The 19,465-nt window shown below is 38.3% G+C and overlaps 1 protein-coding gene across 1 annotated transcript; it reads left to right on the top strand.

Annotated features, from left to right (window-relative positions):
- Positions 1-693: 693 nt before the first annotated feature.
- znf143b (zinc finger protein 143b) lies at positions 694-18,866 on the top strand. Its single transcript, XM_088996537.1, has 15 exons — positions 694-802; positions 3,031-3,146; positions 5,624-5,812; positions 5,886-5,966; positions 7,980-8,176; positions 8,917-8,985; positions 9,068-9,178; positions 10,473-10,548; positions 12,321-12,446; positions 12,607-12,786; positions 14,540-14,761; positions 16,005-16,159; positions 16,245-16,358; positions 17,215-17,343; positions 18,510-18,866. The coding sequence occupies exons 2-15, from the start codon at positions 3,041-3,043 to the stop codon at positions 18,591-18,593; spliced, it is 1,839 nt and encodes a 612-aa protein (XP_088852663.1). The 5' UTR covers positions 694-802; positions 3,031-3,040; the 3' UTR covers positions 18,594-18,866.
- The last annotated feature ends 599 nt before the right edge of the window (positions 18,867-19,465 follow it).

The following is a 19,465-nucleotide window of genomic DNA, read 5'->3' as shown; positions in this document are numbered from 1 at the left end:
ATATTGGATATGGAAAAACACCGACGCTTTAATTTGGAAGAGTAGCTCCGTATTTTAAATCCAGTGCTGTAATCAGAATTTTAATGCGAAGAAGCGGGCCACCGCCGAAAAAAACTGAAAACAAAGTGTTCATTGTTTTTAAACGTTTGGGTTAAAGAAATATACATGTTCCTTTGCAATGTCAAAGTCAGCTTTATTGTCAAATGTGCTAATATGCATGACATACAGCACAGACGAAATTACTGTCCTTTCGGACACACCGTGCAAGGCACTTATAATGACTTTAACAAACATAATAAACATGAAACCGCCAATTTGCCGGGAGAGGGGAGCCGCTGCGTGTTCACGCGCCGCCATCTTGGGGAAAAAAACATGACAACACAAGGACACAGTCATTCATTCTTCAGGACTTGCTGTATCCTCTACGTAACGTAAATAGCAAACAAACATGCACACACAAACCGCTTTAATATTTTTCATACTCGCTCTAGATGTTAAAACTCATCTTATTTCATAAATTAGTGGGCATATTCGACCCTTCCAACATGGCCGAAATGCCATCGTAGTCCACCTGTACTCACGTGTGCTCAGACATGAGGAAAATGTGTATTTTGGATTGACGTTCATTTCAGCCAATGGAAGACTTTCTATCAAGTGTAGACCAATTAGAATGCGGGTAAACACGGAACAGGCGGGCCATCGTCACGAGCGTCTTGTTTTCATACACGTTCCGGGTGTCGAGTGTTTCCTGCACTGGTGCATGGTGGTCGAACAGGAGGAATTGTTGGAAAAATTTCCCGAGGTTCGTATATAAATTGGTTTTTACCCAGTGTGCAGTATTCCCACTGCCGTCACACAGCCAGAGGGTGTGGCTGTCAACGGCTGGAGCTCATAATATGACTGAAGAATGTCGTTTATATCGTCGTGCAAGACATTGTCAAGTCGACGACGGGCAAAAAATGCTTATGTTATCATTAATGAGTCCGTCTTATCTAAGTCACGCGAATAAGCGATTGAAAGCCCAGCAGCTAATCGTTGTTAGCGCGGTTTTTAGCACATTGGATAAAATCCAATGAGCATACGAGGGTTGAGTGGACCACACTTAGTCGACGAGTTCGTGACGATATTTATGTTTGGCGGAATGAGGTCTTACGAAGTCATGATAGCGCTTAGCTGCCGCAGTTAGCACGTAGGCTAACTCCCCGCTCAAAGTGTGCTTTTTGGCGCTCATGTGTGACACGTGTTGAATAAAATCAGCCGCTACACTATAATGAAACATTATTTAGGTCAATATTCAACCCACAGCGGCAGATTTTGGTTTGTAAGCCGATGAAATGGCTATGTGGAACCATCTGGAAGTGACAAACTTGAAAGAGCAAAGGTGTCTTTAATTGTGCCAAAACACATCATTTAATGCAATTTTTAAAGATGACCGTCGTTTACAATTGTGGATTTCTCTCATAAAGTTATCGTAATAATTTCTACTTGGGATATGTATTTGGAAGTACAGTATGCAATCCTAACAAATTAACTGCCAATAAACGTGATCGAATAGATGTTCAGTGAACCCTCGTTTATCGCGGGAGACACGTTCCAAAAATAGCCTGCAATAGGTGAAACCCGCGAAGTACTATTTGTTCCCAAAAAAACTTTTTTAAGGAGTCTTTCTGCGAGAGAAGAACATTGTTATCGGTAGTTGTTGGCACTCTTTTTTTGTCTCTTTTTTTGAGAATAGAGAACAGCTCATGGAGCTTCTGCTCCATGAGCTGCTAAAGCCAGTGTGTTTGATTTTATTCTGCTTTTTTTGCAATGTTGGTTGCAGTGTTGTTTATTTTACAGTCAAACCTCGGTTTTCGAACGTCTCGGTTCTCATCCCATTCGGTTTTCAACCAAAAATGTCATATTTTTTATGCCCCGGTACCGATACAACCGAAATTTGGTTCTCAACCAAACTGAATGCATCACTCGACTACCCTCCTCCGACAACCCTCCGCATATGTGCCACTTCCTTATATGTCACGTCTTCCTCATTGTGACCAACGCATTAATATTGTTGTTTTATTTTTGCGAAAATGCAGACATATTTGGTTAAGATCTCCTGAATAGTATGATTTTAAAGCAAGCAGAGGATGGTTTGAAAAGTTAGTGTGCCCTGTGTTTGCCCAAAGACAGCTGGGATAGGTGCCAACACGCCCAGTGTCAGAAAGAAAATTGGTGAAGATAAGTTTGTTTTTATAGAATTTTACACATGACCTGCTCTATTATTAAGTTGTTCTCCGGTGTATGCAATGAAATAGTTAAAAAGTTGTTTTCTAGACTTTGAACGGATTAAGATATTTTACATTGATTTTAATGAAAAGTGCTGTTTCGGTTTTTGAACAAATCGGTTTTCGAACAGGTTTCTGAAACGGATTATGGTCGAAAACCGAGGTATCACTGTACTTTGTTTGCATATTTGCATGCCACTAATAAAAAAGGAAAAAAGAGAGTGCCAACGACTACCGATAACAATGTTCATCTCTCGGAGAAAGACTCCTTAAAAAAGAAACGTTTTTTTTTTCCCCCTGAAAAAAAATCCGCGATGCACTGAAGCCGCGATAAGTGAACCGCAAAGTAGCGAGGGATTACTGTACTTATTACACGTCCATGTTTTTATACTTACCACTTTCATTTATTTCCAAAAATTCCTCAACTTCTGATGGAAATTTACCAGACAGTATCCCAAATATTTCCAGTTTTTACACACCTATTCCTAACACAGTCTGGACAGTTTTTGGGAGCGGAGGTTGTGTGCTTACACGAGACGTTTTTTTTTTATAAATAAACCTTCAAACCTGTAGAAATCAATTAAAGTCAATGCAACAGGGATGTTATGTTGCGTTGCCGGAGCAACCTTTTCCACTTTGTGTGTCATATACCTTTGTATGTTCAGTGGCTGAATTTAGCTTAGTGACAAATAGTTTTATCAGCACTGCTGCCTGATTACAATCTTTTCTGTACGCTCGTCACTCATGTGTTGTGTCATGGCAGCGACTGAAGCATGCTCTTGGCGCAGCTCAACCGGGACTCCCAAGTAATGACGGAGTTTCATGACGCAGACGGTCAGCCCGTCACGCTTTGCCTGACTGAAGCTGTGACTGTGGGAGGTGAGTTAAATCAGCCCAATGTTGCGTTTTGGCTGTATACAGTGAGACCTCAACTTACGAACTTAATTGGTTCCCAGATAGAGTGTGTAAGACGAAAAGTGTGTAACTCAAAAAAAAAATCCCATAGGAAACCATTAAAATGGGAATAATCCGTTCTCGGGTTTCCATAAAATATACTTTTCAACTAAATAAGCCTTAAAACTACACACAACATACCTTATTCTACGTATAATAAATGTGCTATTGTATTGTAATGAAAGAAATACAATGCATTGTATCATAAAGTCACTTTATTTACATTTGTGATGGTCATTGATGGCTTGATGGAATGGCGTTGGAGGTTGAAGGTCAAAGGGAATTGCTGTTTGGAAAGAGGCTCATTACATGACGACTGCAATTAAAGAAATAAACTGTGCTGTAAAATAAAGTTGTATTTACCTTTTTGATAGTCGCTGATGGCTTATGGAAGGAGAGTCACCTTCCATAAGTACTGATGGTAACTTAACCTCTGGTGCTGTTCGGTCATGTGCTTCCGCCGAAGATCACTCCGCCAGCCGTGGTGGGTGTGTATCATGAAAATAGTGCTTATTATAAGGTTTAATTTTCATAAATTTGATGTTTGTAAGACGAAAAGTTTGTAAGTTAAGGTGTTTGTAAGTTGAGGTCTCACCGTAGTAATGACATTTGGATTTCAGATCAAAAAGATGAACGTGAGACAAAAGTTCAGAATTCTGGGTTTTATTTTGTGTTTACAACTCAAGACATACATCCGCCATTTTAGATAGAGCCCAGCAAAGGCTGTCAGATGGCTTTTTTTACCCCCCGGTATCAAACTCCTGGCTGAGCATCTTTGGAATAGCATACAAAGTATGTCCAATCACGATTCTGTGTCAGTGCCTGTACAAAACTATTTGAGTTATTCAATAGATAGAAATCAATTATAAATTATGACAATCAAGCTAGCTATCTGTTAGTTACCTATGATAAAGTTGTTATTAATGAAGCAGGAATCAAGTAAAAACAGGTTCTTTAATTTGGGGACGGCACAAATTTCCCCACTACCCCGAAGGGCAGGGGGGAAAAGCCGAGAGGAAAAGAGAGAGATGGGGCATGTTGGGAGAGCTTTTATAAAGACGGACAGGATGTGATGTCATGCGAAGCGGGCAGGATGTGACGTCATGTAGAGGCGGGCAGGATGTGACATGTCAGGAAGTCCAAGAAAAAACAAATGATGCTCAAGGAAACAGAAAGATGTTCATAACGAATTGCCCCGACACCTATTAGCTATCTATTAGCCGACTAGCTGGCTGGCTAGCTATCTAGCTCGCTATCTACTGTGTTAGCTATCTATTGGCTAGCTAGTTACTTTGCTAGCTATTAGCAGTCTGGCTGTCTGGCTAGCTATCTAGCTCACTATCTACTGTGTTAGCTATCTATTAGCTAGTTAGCTTTCGATCTATTTAAGTTACTTCCGGATTGAGTGAACGCTGGCGCGTGTGGCTGCCGCTGCTCACCCACAGAGAAACTGATCCTGTGATTGTAAAGTGACCTTGAGAGTTTTGAAAGGCGCTTAAAAATAAAATGGATTATTATTATTATTATTATTATTATTATTATTATTATTATAGATCGAGTAAGACACCGGAACAAAAGCATTGAGCATAGCGCAGACTTTCACCAAGGATGAATAGTAAGCCTTGATGATATGTTCCTCCCTTTTAGTTTAGCATATAGCATAAACGATAGCAAAAAAAAAAAAAGCACTGTGAGAATTAACTCATTCACTGCCATCTTGGAATTTAGCCGGAAATTGAAAATATGACGTAGAGCGCCATTCCCGAATTTGTCCGGGTATTGTTTTTTTCTTTTTTGGGTGCCGATAAAGCGATGGCCAGATGTCTGGCAAAGTTTTTTTTCCCATTCCACAAGGGGGCAGCATTTCCCTTTTTCCATGTTAGCGCTTTGTTCTAGCTTCAGCTGTTATTAGGCGCTATATAAACCAATATAATGATACGAAAAAAAAATCATTTTTAAGCGCCTTTCAAAACTCTTTCCAATCACAGGACAAGATGTATGTATTGCATTGCCTTTTGGACAGCCACCCTCATTTTAAGCTCATATAACTCCAGACCCATATCACTTAGGAATTAACTATTTTTTTCAGATGAAAGAAGAGAGTATAACATTTCCTACGCTGCGTTGAATGTTTATGTAGTCCTAAGACTCAATGTTCTATGGGTCCTGGAATTGGAGTGACAATGACAAAAACCCTGGCACTAGAGTGCACACATTTTTGCACATCATCTGGCAGTGAATGAGTTCATGACAGTGAAATGAAAGTCAATAATGTGACATGGGTGAGTAATACTAAAAAATGGAATTTGATAACTTTTCATCTGGAAGAGCAGCAGTCAAATGTCGAAGGTTTCCTTGTGGGTCTCAAGGTTGTGCCCGCCCACCCCTCTCCCACCCACCAGACCCCGATCAGATGGACACCATGGACACGGTGAGCCTCCAGGCCGTCACCCTGGTGGACGGCTCCACTGCCTACATCCAACGGCAGACCAAGCCGGATTTCTCTGACGGGCAAATCATGGACGGCCAGGTGATCCAATTGGAGGACGGATCGGCCGCCTACGTCCGGCACGTATCCATGTCCAAAGCAGGTAACACCTCAACGTCGTCGGGAATGTTAGCGATTTGCTTGCTGAGAAATTAAGTGTTGTTGGTCAATTCCAGAAGGAGACAGTTTGCAGCTGGAAGACGGACAAGCAGTTCAGCTTGAAGACGGAACTACAGCGTTCATACACACACCAAAAGGTAAAGTGAAAAAAAAAAATCATTTATTCTCTTTAAATCACTGGATGTAAAATTACAAGAAAAATACACTCGTAATAAAAAACAACAACAACAAAAGTCAGTGGAAAAAAAAAAAAATAGTTCAATTTCAATTATAGTTCCTCCTATGATTTATATATATTTTTTTAATATGAGGATTATTACCAAGACACAAAATCCTTAGTGATCATCACTTGGTCCTTCTTATGTCAACTATTTTGTCGTTTCCACATATTACGCCATGTTCTCGGATTTGATCAGGTCCGAGATGATTCGGATGGTTCATTCAACTAGATAGATAGGTAGGTAGGTAGCTACGGTAGGTAGGTAGATACAGTAGGTAGCTACAGTAGGTAGGTAGATATGGTAGATAGACACTGTAGATAATAATAATTCATTCATAGATGGATGGATGGATGGATAGATAGATGGATGGATAGATAGATAGATAGATAGATAGATAGATAGATAGATAGATAGATAGATAGATAGATAGATAGATAGATACTGCGGATGGATGGATAGATACTATGGATGGATAGATAGATAGATAGATAGATAGATAGATAGATAGATAGATAGATAGATAGATAGATACTGCGGATGGATGGATAGATACTATGGATGGATGGATAGATACTATGGATGGATGGATAAATAGATAGATACTGCGGATGGATGGATAGATAGATAGATAGATAGATAGATAGATAGATAGATAGATAGATACTGCGGATGGATGGATAGATACTATGGATAGATAGACAGATAGATAGATAGATACATAGATAGATAGATAGATACTATGGATGGATGGATAGATAGATAGATACTGCGGATGGATGGATAGATACTATGGATAGATAGATAGATAGATAGATAGATAGATAGATAGATAGATAGATAGATAGATAGATAGATAGATAGATAGATAGATACTGCGGATGGATGGATAGATACTATGGATGGATGGATAGATAGATAGATACTGCGGATGGATGGATAGATACTATGGATAGATAGATAGATAGATAGATAGATAGATAGATAGATAGATAGATAGATAGATAGATAGATAGATAGATAGATAGTGCGGATGGATGGATAGATACTACGGATGGATGGATAGATAGATAGATACTGCGGATGGATGGATAGATAGATAGATAGATAGATAGATAGATAGATAGATAGATAGATAGATAGATAGATAGATAGATAGATAGATAGATACTGCGGATGGATGGATAGATACTATGGATGGATGGATAGATAGATAGATAGATAGATACTGCGGATGGATAGATAGATACTATGGATAGATAGATAGATAGATAGATAGATAGATAGATAGATAGATAGATAGATAGATAGATAGATAGATAGATAGATAGATACTGCGGATGGATGGATAGATACTATGGATGGATGGATAGATAGATAGATAGATAGATAGATAGATAGATAGATAGATAGATACTGCGGATGGATAGATAGATACTATGGATAGATGGATAGATAGATAGATAGATAGATAGATAGATAGATAGATAGATAGATAGATAGATAGATAGATAGATAGATAGATAGATAGATACTGCGGATAGATAGATAGATAGATAGATAGATAGATAGATAGATAGATAGATAGATAGATAGATAGATAGATAGATAGATAGGGGAAAAAAGACCATTTATACTGTTATCATGATGACATGGAGTCAGTGAATGTAAATGCATACGCCATTTACACATTTTGACAGCCACTAGCGCAACTCTGTAACTCCACTGGGCCAGCACCGGCTAATGATAAGAACCAATGTTAAAAATTAAATGCATTTAAAAAAAAACAAGCAACATACTTTCCTATATCTACTAATATAATCTGCAGTGATGGAATGAATAGTGTTGGAACAAATGAAACTTGGGCAGCATACGGATTAAAAAAAAAAAAAAAAAAAAAAAACATTTGCACCTGCTTCTGTCGTGAAACAGAAACGTATGAGCAAGGCGGCCTGCAGGAAGTCCAGTTGGAGGACGGCAGCACCGCATACATCCAACACACGGTCCACATGCCGCAGCCCAACACCATCTTGGCCATTCAGGCCGACTGTACCATCGCTGACTTGCAGGCAGAGGCCACCGCTATCGACCCCGAGACCATCAGCGTGCTGGAGCAATATACCACCAAGGTGTGTATCTACTCGATCCAGAGATAAAATGCACTGCACTGCACACAGAGCAATTTTTAATGACCGTATTTTCCGCAACGGATTCTAAGGCGCAGTTTCAATGAATTTCTATAATATTTTTTTAAAGGGTTTTGTCATACTATATATAAAATATTCCAGGGTTTTATCAGACTTCATCACAATACAATAATAAATAAATGAAATGTATTATTATTATTATTATTATTATTATTATTATTATGATAATAATAATAATAATACATTTCATTTATAAGCGCCTTTCAAAACTCTCAAGGTCACTTTACAGTCACAGGATAAGTTTTTCTGTGGGTGAGCAGCGGCAGCCATACGCCCCAGCGTTCACTCAACCCGGAAGTACCTCAAATAGATATAAAGCTAGCTAGCCAGCTAATATATAGCTAATAGTAACGATAATACATTGTATTGATAAGAGCCTTTCAAAACTCTCAAGGACATAGCCATTAACAACAGCTGAAGCTGTAACAAAGCGCTAACACGGAAAAAGGGTAATGCGGATGGGAAAAAACATTGTCGGAGGCCATGCGCTTTATCGGCACCCAAACAAGAAAAAACAAAACTCGAATAAATTCGGGAATGGCGTTCTACGTTATATTGGCAATTCCCAAATACATTTGTCAAAGGCAGTGAATGAGTTAAACATATTTTTGGCAGTGATTGGGAAACTCTTTGATTAACTCGCAGGTATCATTTCTGCTCAGGTGGAGAACATTGAGAATCCTTTGGTTCCCTACGGTAGAGTGGAGGCAGACAATGGCGTGCACATGCGAGTATGGAAGAATATCATACATTTACAGAGCTTTTATCCATTTTGGGGCTAATGTTTTTTTTTTTAACCCCCTCGTCTGTCAGATTGTGCTACAGGGTCAGGAGAACAGGAAGGTGGCCAACGTGGGCGAGAAGTCATACCGCTGCGAGCACAAAGATTGCGGAAAGTTGTACACCACTGCACATCATCTGAAGGTTTGTTGTAATAATAATACATTACATTTTAAAGGACAACGACGTCACTTGTGTTTTTTAATTGACAATAGAAAAACGTTTTATCGAATCTAAAATACCCAAAACACGCAGTATGATATTTTTATTCAAATGCAAAACACCAATAAAAATGACTTAAAGTGTCCAAAATCTGCAAAAAATTGAGCTGCGAATTGGGCATTTTCAGAAAGTCCCGCCCCCAGTTCGTGACGTCACGCCAAGACGTCTTGCATTGCTGGAGAATTCAAACAATGGCTTCAGATTCGGAGAATATGCTTTCTTGTTACACATCCAGTTGTGAATATGATTCAAATAGTTCTGAAGAGGAAAGCATACATGTTTGCAATCGATTAAATAATTTATTTGTGCCACAACATCGGGGGGAACTGTCTCACCCAAAAAAAGAGGCACAAAATGGCGACCTCCTGTGGCTACCTCCATTTCCACAGGCTGATAAATTCCTTATATGGAACTTGGACGCCCTCTTCTGGCGGCTTTTGGGTGCAACACAAAGTTGTCAGACCAAACAAGTACAGCAAAATACATTGACGTGATGGAAGGACTGCTACAATGTGTCTTTTTTCGGTGAGGGGCGTTCCTTTAGTGATGTCACGTACGGACTCGTCACCAACAAGTCTTAAAACGTAAAATATAGCTATATGTGGTGGAATCTTTGTAAAATACACTCAGTAGAAGTCATTTAAAGCCATTTTACAAATTATGGACACAACTTGTCCGGAGACGTCGGTTGTCCTTTAAAGCCATCCATAACCTTGTCCCCACCTATCTGTCTGACCTACTTCAAATCTCCGTTCCCTCTCGGGCCCTCAGATCCTCTTCCTCCCTCCACCTCTGTATGCCCTCTGCCCATCTCACCACGATGGGGTGCAGAGCTTTCAGCCGCTCCGCTCCTAAACTCTGGAACTCACTTCCACCCAACATCCGTAACATTGACTCCCTTCCTACTTTCAAATCTCACCTCAAAACCCACCTGTTTAAACTTGCTTTCATGGTCTAGTTTAATCTGCTGTTTTATTATTTATTGTTTTATTCATTATTTTATTGTTTTATGTATTGTTTTTATTGTAAAGTGTCCTTGGGTGTTCAGAAAGGCACTTGTGAATTAAATGTATTATTATTATGATGATGTTGTGTAAATGTGTTTGCAATCGTACTTACAAGCTGTCAGTCAGTCAATTATTTTATGTATTAATTTTTGTGTAACACACTTTGTAAATCAACAAGAATACTCATGAATGCATTTGTGCTGACGCAGGTCCACGAACGCTCGCATACGGGAGACAAGCCATACATGTGTGACTATACGGGATGCGAGAAGAAGTTCGCAACAGGTAGGGTTTCGCGTACAGATTTGGGATAGAAATGCCGTATTTTTATTTTATTTTCTTTTTTATTTCGTTATTATGATTAATTTTTTACATTTTGGATTTTATGCGTCTTAAAAGATCTGTGACATTTTATGGTCAAAAGAGACAAAATAAGTTCCAAGTAAAAATAAGTTATTATTATTTTTATTTTTTTTTCATTATTACTATTATGATTATTTTTTTACATTTTGAATTTTATGCGTCTTGAAAGATCTGTGACATTTTTTGGTCAAAAAAAGACAAAATAAGTTCCAAGTAAAAATACGTTATTTTTTTATTTTTTTTATTTCATTACTACTATTATGATTTTTTTTTACATTTTGAATTTTATGCGTCTTAAAAGATCTGTGACATTTTTTGGTCAAAAAAAGACAAAATAAGTTCCAAGTAAAAATAAGTTATTTTTTTATTTTTTTTATTTCATTATTACTATTATGATTATTTTTTTACATTTTGAATTTTATGCGTCTTAAAAGATCTGTGACATTTTTTGGTCAAAAAAAGACAAAATAAGTTCCAAGTAAAAATAAGTTATTTTTTTATTTTTTTATTTCATTATTACTACTATGATTATTTTTTTACATTTTGAATTTTATGCGTCTTAAAAGATCTGTGACATTTTTTGGTCAAAAAAGACAGAATAAGTTCCAAGTAAAAATAAGTTATTTATTTTATTTTTTTATTTCATTATTACTATTATGATTATTTTTTTACATTTTGGATTTTATGCGCCTTAAAAGATCTGTGACATTTTTTGGTCAAAAAAGACACAATAAGTTCCAAGTAAAAATAAGTTTTTTATTTTATTTTATTAAGTTCCAGGTAAAAATAAGTTTTTTAATTCATTAAGTTCCAAGTAAAAATATTTATTTTATTTTAATTAAATGTAATTTTTAATGTATTTTCAATTTCATATCTTACTATCTTCTTCCCACAAGCCATGAACTCTTTCAACAATAGCCCAAATGGAACTATATAGTGCCGTGTTCTACATACTTGGCAATAAAGTTGATTCTGATTCTCTTTTTTTTACATTTTGGATTTTACGCGTCTTAAAATATCTGTGACTATTTTTGGTCAAAAGACACAAAATAAGTTCCAAGTAAAAATAAATTATTGTATTTTTAATTTCATTCTTACTACGATGATTATTCTTTTACATTTTTGGATTTTATGCGTTTTAAAAGATCGGTAACATATTTTGGTCAAAAGAAACAAAATAAGTTCCAAGTAAAAAGACGTTTTTTATTTTATTAAGTGCCAAGTAAAAATAAGTTCATTTATTTTTAATTTATTTTTAATGTAATTATTACTGTTATGATTAGTTTTTTAGATTTTGGATTTTATGCGTCTTCAAAGATCTGTGACAGTTTATGGTCGAAAGAGACAAAATAAGTTCCAAGTAAAAATAAGTTTGTTATTTTATTTTTAATTTCATTCTTATTATTATGATTTTTTTTTTCATTTTGGATTTTATACATCTTAAAAGATCTGTGACATTTTTTGGTCAAAAGAGACAAAATAAGTTCCAAGTAAAAATAAATTATTGTATTTTTAAGTCGGTCAAGCAAGAGTGTTGGTCAACGCAAATGCTACTTATGGATAATTCTAAAGATTAATACATAATACATCATTTTTTTAATGTTAATTCATTGTCAAATTCCTCATTCGGTCACAAAAAATAACGAGTGTACATATTTTTGTTCTTTCTTTTCTTTTTTTTTCTTTTTTTCTAGGTTATGGCCTGAAGAGTCACTCTCGCACCCACACTGGCGAAAAGCCCTATCGTTGTCAGGAGCTCAACTGTTGCAAGTCATTCAAAACTTCGGGAGACCTTCAAAAGCACACCCGCACGCACACAGGTACGAAACCACGACCGTGAACGCAGATAAAACGGAAGATTTTTGAGAAAAAATATGAATTGAGCCATTTGGACTGTCATTAAAAAAATAATAATAATAATTATGTGCAAAAAAAATCAATCTTGGTTGCATTTGAATGTGTCTTTTTATGGCATTGTAGGAGAAAAGCCGTTCAAGTGTCCGGTGGAGGGCTGCGGGCGGTCTTTCACCACCTCCAACATCCGCAAAGTACACATCCGCACTCACACGGGCGAGCGACCGTATTACTGCTCCGAACCCAACTGCGGCCGCTCATTCGCCAGCGCCACCAACTATAAGAACCACATGAGGATCCACACCGGTAATTTCATTTTAACTCATTCACTGCCAGACATGTGCAAAAAAATGTGTCCACTCCAGTGCCCGGGTTTTTGTCATTGTCACTTGAATTTCAGGACCCATAGAATATTGATTTTTAGGACTACATAAACATTCGATGCAACGTTGGAAACCTTTGACGCTCTTCTTTCATCATAAAAAAAAGAGTTAATTCCTAAATTAAATGTGTCTGGAGTTATATGAGCTGGAAATGAGGGCGGCTGTCCAAAATACAATGCAATAATAATAATAATAATCCATTTGATTTCTAAGTGCCTTTCAAAACTCTCAAGGTCACTTTACAGTCACAGGATCAGTTTTTCTGTGGGTGAGTAGCGGCAGCCACACGCGCCAGCGTTCACTCAACCCGGAAGTAACTCAAAAAGTTAGAAAGTTAGCTCGCTAGCTAATATAATACTAGATAGCTAATATGTTTCCTGACTCAATTAGCTAGCTAGCCATATAGCCAAAAGATAGCCAACTGGATCGCTAATAGCTAGCTAGCTAGTAATAATAATCAAATTAATTTATAAGTGCCTTTCAAAACTCTCAATGTCACTTTAGTCACAGGATCAGTTTATCTGTGGGTGAGTAGCGGCAGCCACATGCGCCAGCGTTCACTCACCCAGAAGTAACTCAAAAAGATAGAATGCTAGATAGCTCGATAGCCAATATGTTTCCTGACTCAATTAACTAGCTAGACAGCCATATAGCCAATAGATAGCTGATAGCCAGCTAGCAATAATAATCTATTTCATTTATAAGTGCCTTTCAAAACTCAAGGACACTTTACTATTGGTTTATATAGATGGGGAAAAAGGGAAATGCTGCCCCCTTGTGGAAAAGATAAAAACATTGCCAGAGGCCATGGCCAGTGCTTCATCTGCACCAAAGCATGAAAAAAACAAAACCCTAACAAATTCGGGAATAGCGCTGTCAGAGATGTTTGATCGGACACTGTGGACAAACGCTCGAATACAGAAAGATTGTCTTCTATTGCCGGCAGGAGACGTAGCCATTCATGACAGACGCCTGAATTCTGCAGACCTCTGCCAAGCTATTTATTGAGAGTATATGCAAATTTAAGTGATGCATTAGTAAAACAGTTTTCTTGATTAGAATACAGTAAAGTCTCGTTATATCGATAGTACTGCTTATTACGATACTATTTCTATGAACGCAAGGAGAAAATTCACATGCCGCAGGATCGGATATATCGATAGTCCGGTTATATCGATATTTTTTCCGACTCCCGAGAATATCGATGTAACGAGACTTTACTGTACCACACCTCTTGAGTTCTAACTATGAACAGCTGTAAGCAATAAAACATTGTCTCTTCCATGAACTGATACATTTGTGACCTGGCTAATGAGCTCTTCCTGTGAAGGAGTTTCAAGTCGTAAATTACTCCTGTGATAAAGGAGTTTCCCAAGTCCTAAATTCTGTCCAAGGCCAGATCTCCTAGATGAAGATGACAGTTTAACAAGCTTTGTCTGTTGACCTCAGATTGACCCCAGGTTTGTCTGCGCTTCAATTGTGTATTCGAGTCACCCATGTTCACTCAGCATATAAGAGCATGAAACTTTTAAATATGATCACTTCTTATTCTCCATCAGGCGCTCTACATCAATTCCCGAATAAATTTGTGAATGGCAGTGAATGAGTTCAATGCAGCGCAAGTTTGTGTGTCGAAACGAAGCCATAATACGATCATTCATTTGTGTGCTATTCAGGAGAGAAACCGTACGTGTGCACTGTGCCCGGATGCGAGAAACGCTTCACAGAGTACTCGAGCCTCTACAAGCACCACGTGGTGCACACGCCGTGCAAGCCGTACAACTGCAACCACTGCGGAAAGACCTATAAGCAGATCTCCACGCTGGCTATGCACAAGCGCACTGCCCACAATGACACGGAACCCATCGAGGAGGAGGCCGACTTTGAGCAGCCCACGGGTGAGTGGAACTTCAGGCGTGTGGATGTAGGAATTCAGGGATGCGTCTGGGACGCGCCATTAACACATTTTGACAGCCACTGGCGTAACTTTGGACCTCCACTTTGGACCTCCACCGGCTTAAAGGGCAACCGATGTCACTTTTTTGTTTTTTAACTGAAATCAGAAAAACGTTTTATAGCATCTAAAATACCCAAAACACCCAAAACACACTTAAAGTTTCCAAAAGTGCAAAAAATGAGCTGAGAATTTTTTCAGAAAGTCCCGCCCCCAGTTCGTGACATCATGCCAAGACGTCTTTTGCATTGCTGGAGAATCAAAACAATAGCTTCAGATTCGGATAATATGCTTTCTTGTTACACATCCAGTTATGAATATGATTGAAATAGTTCTGAAGAGGAAAGCATACATGTTTGCAATCGATTAAAGAATTTATTTGTGCCACTTTGAGGCAATAGGGGTTGGAAATGTATCACCAACATCGGGGGGAACTGTCTCACCCCAAAAAAGAGGCACAAAATGGCGACCTCCTGTGGCTACCTCCATTTCCACAGGCTGATAAATTCCTTATATGGAACTTGGACGCCCTCTTCTGGCGGCTTTTGGGTGCAACACGAGGTTGTCAGACCAAACAAGTACAGCAAAATACATTATGAATATGATTCAAATACTTCTGAAGAGGAAAGCATAAATGTTTGCAATCAATTAAAGAAGTCCTTCCGTATCATTTTGAAGCGTCTGGACTCCAATGTAGCATCCCAGAAAATGCACAAGATACGAACTTTTTTTTCATCCCAGAAAATAGACAAGATGGCGCCCAAGCTCCGTTGGAAATGGGTGGATTTGTCTGCTGGGAATTAGTGTCAACTAGATTCAAATAGTAGTCTTGGTGCAACACACAATGGTTCACCATCGCGTGATTTATGTGTTTGCCTTCTAATTTCACCATCAACACGGATCAACGCGAAGTTTTCAGACCAAACAAAGTACCCAAAATGCATTGTATGTCGCTTCCTCGGTCAGGGGCGTTCCCTCCGTGACGTCACGTGAGGACTAGTCATCAACTCAAAAACAAGACTTCGTGAATATTCAGCGCGTGTCTTAAAACGTAAAATATAGCTATATGCCATGGAATCTTTGTAAAATATGCTCAGTAGAAGTCATTTGAAGTGATTTTTAAAATTATGGACACAACTTGTCCGGAGGCGTCGGTTGTCCTTTAAAGGTCTCCATCATGTTTCCAGACGCCATCGACGACCCCAATGTGATCTACCCGCCGACTGCGGCGGCGTTGGATGAAGAGGACATGGCCTCCAAGCAGATTCCAATGGAGAACGCCGACGTGGTGACCCAGCAGCACATCGCCGTGGTGACACAGCCGGACGGGACTCAACAACAGGTATCATTTGTGTCCCGGAAAGCAGGACACGAGCGCACGCTGACAGATTGGGATCATTTTTTCTTTTCTCACTCTGTCTTTCCAGGTGAGCATCTCAGAAGCCGACTTACAAGCCATGGGCGGCACCATTACCATGGTGACCCAAGAAGGCACCACCATCACCATCCCAGCTCATGAATTGGCCACGCAGGGTGCGCAGGTAAAAACAAAAACATGATGATGTAATGGTCAACAAATAATACCAAAATATTGAACTGTTTTACGTTACAAAGTTAAAAGAAGGTCAAATTAACTTTAACTGCCAGACGAAATGTGCGCATTCCAGTGCCAGGGTTGTCATTTTCACTGTTAAAATGAGAACCTGAAATAATTTGTTTACTTAACTCATTCTCTACCAGACATGTGTAAAAATGCGTCCACTCCAGTGCCAAGGTTTTTGTTATTTTCACTGAAATTGCAGGACTTACAGATAATTGAGTTTTAGGACTAGATAAACATTCAATACAGTGTTAGAAACCTTTGACTCTTCTTTCATCAGAAAGAAAAGTTAATTCCTAAATTATATGGGTCTGGAGTTATCTGCAATGGAAATGGGGGCGGCTGTATAAAAGGCAAGTTCTGCCCCCTCGTGGGAGAGAAAAATTTTGTCAGAGTATTATTATTATTATTATTATTATTATTATTATTATTATTATTATTATTATATTACAGCGAAAATGCCTTTGCTTAAATTTTTTTGTAAATATAAATACATTTTGGATTGATTTTAAATACATTTATTTCTGAATTTTTGGACATCCAAAAGGCAAATGCTGCCCCCTCGTGGAAGAGAAAAAAACATGACTGCAGCTTCATTCGCACCACTCCCCCAACAAGAAAAAAATAAAACCCGAACAAATTCGGGAATGGCACTCCACGTCATACTTTTCAATTTCCAAATAAATACAGGAATGGCAGTGAATGAGTTAAGTTGACCCGTAAAGGTCACAAGGTCCATAATAGTAATAATTAATTCATCCTGAAATTTGACATGGCACCCCGATATCCTACCCCAGGTGGCCATCATGACACCCGGCATGACTTCCTTTGCAAGTGTCGAGGAGGCGACTTACAGCCACGAGCAAGAAGACATTCGCCCAGTCACCTTACTGGCCACGTCCAACGGCACTCACATTGCTGTGCAGGTTTGTATTTGATAAAATATTGATTACCAGCAGAAGCGCTGTTAATTAATACATCAAGACTTTTCGTTATTCAACTGTCACGCCAGGATACTCCTTCACAAACTGCCTTGCTCCAGAATCAAAAAAAATGGCTTCAGAGAGTTCAGATTCGGAGAAGGTGCTTTCTTGTTACTCATCCAGTTATGAATATGATTCAAATAGTTCTGCAGAGGAAAGCACAAATGTTTGCAATCGATTAACGAAGTACTTCCGGATCGTTTTGAGGCCTCTGGACTCCATAGTAGCATCCCAGAAAATGCACAAGATGGCGCCCAAGCTCCGTTGGAAATTGGCTTATTTGTCTGCTGGGAATTAGTGTCAACTAGTATCAAATAGTAGTCTTGGTGCAACACACAATGATTCACCATAGCGTTATTTATGTGTTTTCCTTCTAATTTCGACCATCAACACGAAGTTTTCAGACCAAACAAAGTACCCAAAATGCATTGTGTGTCGCTTTCTCGGTCAGGGGCGTTCCTTCCGTGACATCACGTCAGGCATCGTTATCAATTCGAAAACAAGACTTACTGAATATTCAGCGTGAGTCTTAAAACGTAAAATATAGCTATATGCGGTGGAATCTTTGTAAAATACGCTAGGTAGAAGTCATTTGAAATGATTTTACAAATTATGGACACAACTTGTCCGGAGACGTCGGTTGTCCTTTAAGTGTGATTTAGGTCATGTTTGTGAAATGTAATTATGGTTACTTTTCTTCAGTTTCTCAAATTATTATTGTTGCCCAAAATAAACTGAGGGGTTTCATTCACCTCGGATGTTATGGATATGCTGCTCAGCCTTTTGTTTCACCTGGATAAATCCAAGTTTCCATTTTTTTGTCATGTTAATTAGAAAGTAAACACAACTGGGCCATCAGTGGCTTTTTATCTATCTATCTATCTATCTATCTATCTATCTATCTATCTATCTATCTATCTATCTATCTATCTATCTATCTATCTATCTATCTATCTATCTATCTATCTATCTATCTAATATATTTTGATATTTAGAATAAAATGTTTAAAATGAATAACATGTTTTTGTGACATCTGAGCAGTAGTAGCTCACATCAAAAGAAACATGGATGAATCATTTTTTATTTTTATTTTTTTTTATGCGTCCAGCTAAGTGATCAGCCATCGTTGGAGGAAGCCATCCGAATAGCCTCAAGAATCCAGCAAGGGGAGTCGCCAGGCTTGGAAGATTGATACCGGATGCCAATCAATACCAATTCGGACAGGGAAAACAAAGGAAGAAGCAAAACCGAACTTCCTTCAAAGTTGTCCAACCGTACGACGCGAACATGCAAAAGAACTTCGTTTTGAAATGTACATAGGATTTTGTTGAGAACTGGACTATTTTGTCTCTCAACCAAACAAATTATGGGATATGGCTATATGCTTTCTAATGATCATGCACAATGGAGGGGACATTGAATGCTATTTTTAAACAAGAAAAAACATTAAACTAATCATTGTACATTTTGCATTTTTCGAATCATGAACAATACTACGGAGCCCCCAAAGGGACATATCAAAGAAAAAAAATTGCGAGATGTCGCAACGCAAACTATTGTCAGGGAATGCAAAGTTGGGGGCTCCGTACAATACACCTTATCCTGCGAAGGTAAACTGTTTTGATGATATTTTCACATGTTTTTTTTTTATTATAACACCACACAATCTGTAATACAATATAACGATGCAATAGATAATTTCAAGTAAAATTATTTATACTGTAGCGCCCCTGAGCGTAGCAAATGATGCGCAATCGCTTTTTAATCAACAAAAGTAGCAATTAGCACACACATCCAGGAGTTTTGAGTTGTTGCTGGCCACAAGTTAACTCACGGCCATGTCGAATTATTTCAAATGTTTTAATGGAAATTTTGATGGCATATCTATGTTTAGATTTTTTTATGTTGCCAATGTCGTAGTGTAGTTACGTAAACGAGATTAAGTCGGTTTCGAGCGAGCAACGGTTTATTGAATACAGTAACAAGCTCTGGTCTAATATCCGGTCAGGCACTTTCAGTATAAAAGAATCACATGATATGGCTCGTCGCTTCTCTTTCATCTCG

Source organism: Hippocampus bargibanti, linkage group LG05 (assembly GCF_051943395.1).
Source record: "Hippocampus bargibanti isolate YZ-2025 linkage group LG05, ASM5194339v1, whole genome shotgun sequence".
In the NCBI taxonomy this organism is placed as follows: Eukaryota; Metazoa; Chordata; class Actinopteri; order Syngnathiformes; family Syngnathidae; genus Hippocampus; species Hippocampus bargibanti.
Note: the sequence above shows the minus strand (reverse complement) of the source record. Positions and strands in the feature narration are given on the sequence as shown.

What these genes read in the sequence shown, in the direction of transcription:
- znf143b (XM_088996537.1), top strand. Translation starts at nt 3,041, where the DNA reads ATGCTCTTGGCGCAGCTCAACCGGGACTCCCAAGTAATGACGGAGTTT. An exon ending in TGGAGCAATATACCACCAAG is followed by an intron (nt 8,177 to 8,916) that starts GTGTGTATCTAC and finishes ATTTCTGCTCAG; the next exon opens with GTGGAGAACATTGAGAATCC. An exon ending in GCACTCACATTGCTGTGCAG is followed by an intron (nt 17,344 to 18,509) that starts GTTTGTATTTGA and finishes TTATGCGTCCAG; the next exon opens with CTAAGTGATCAGCCATCGTT.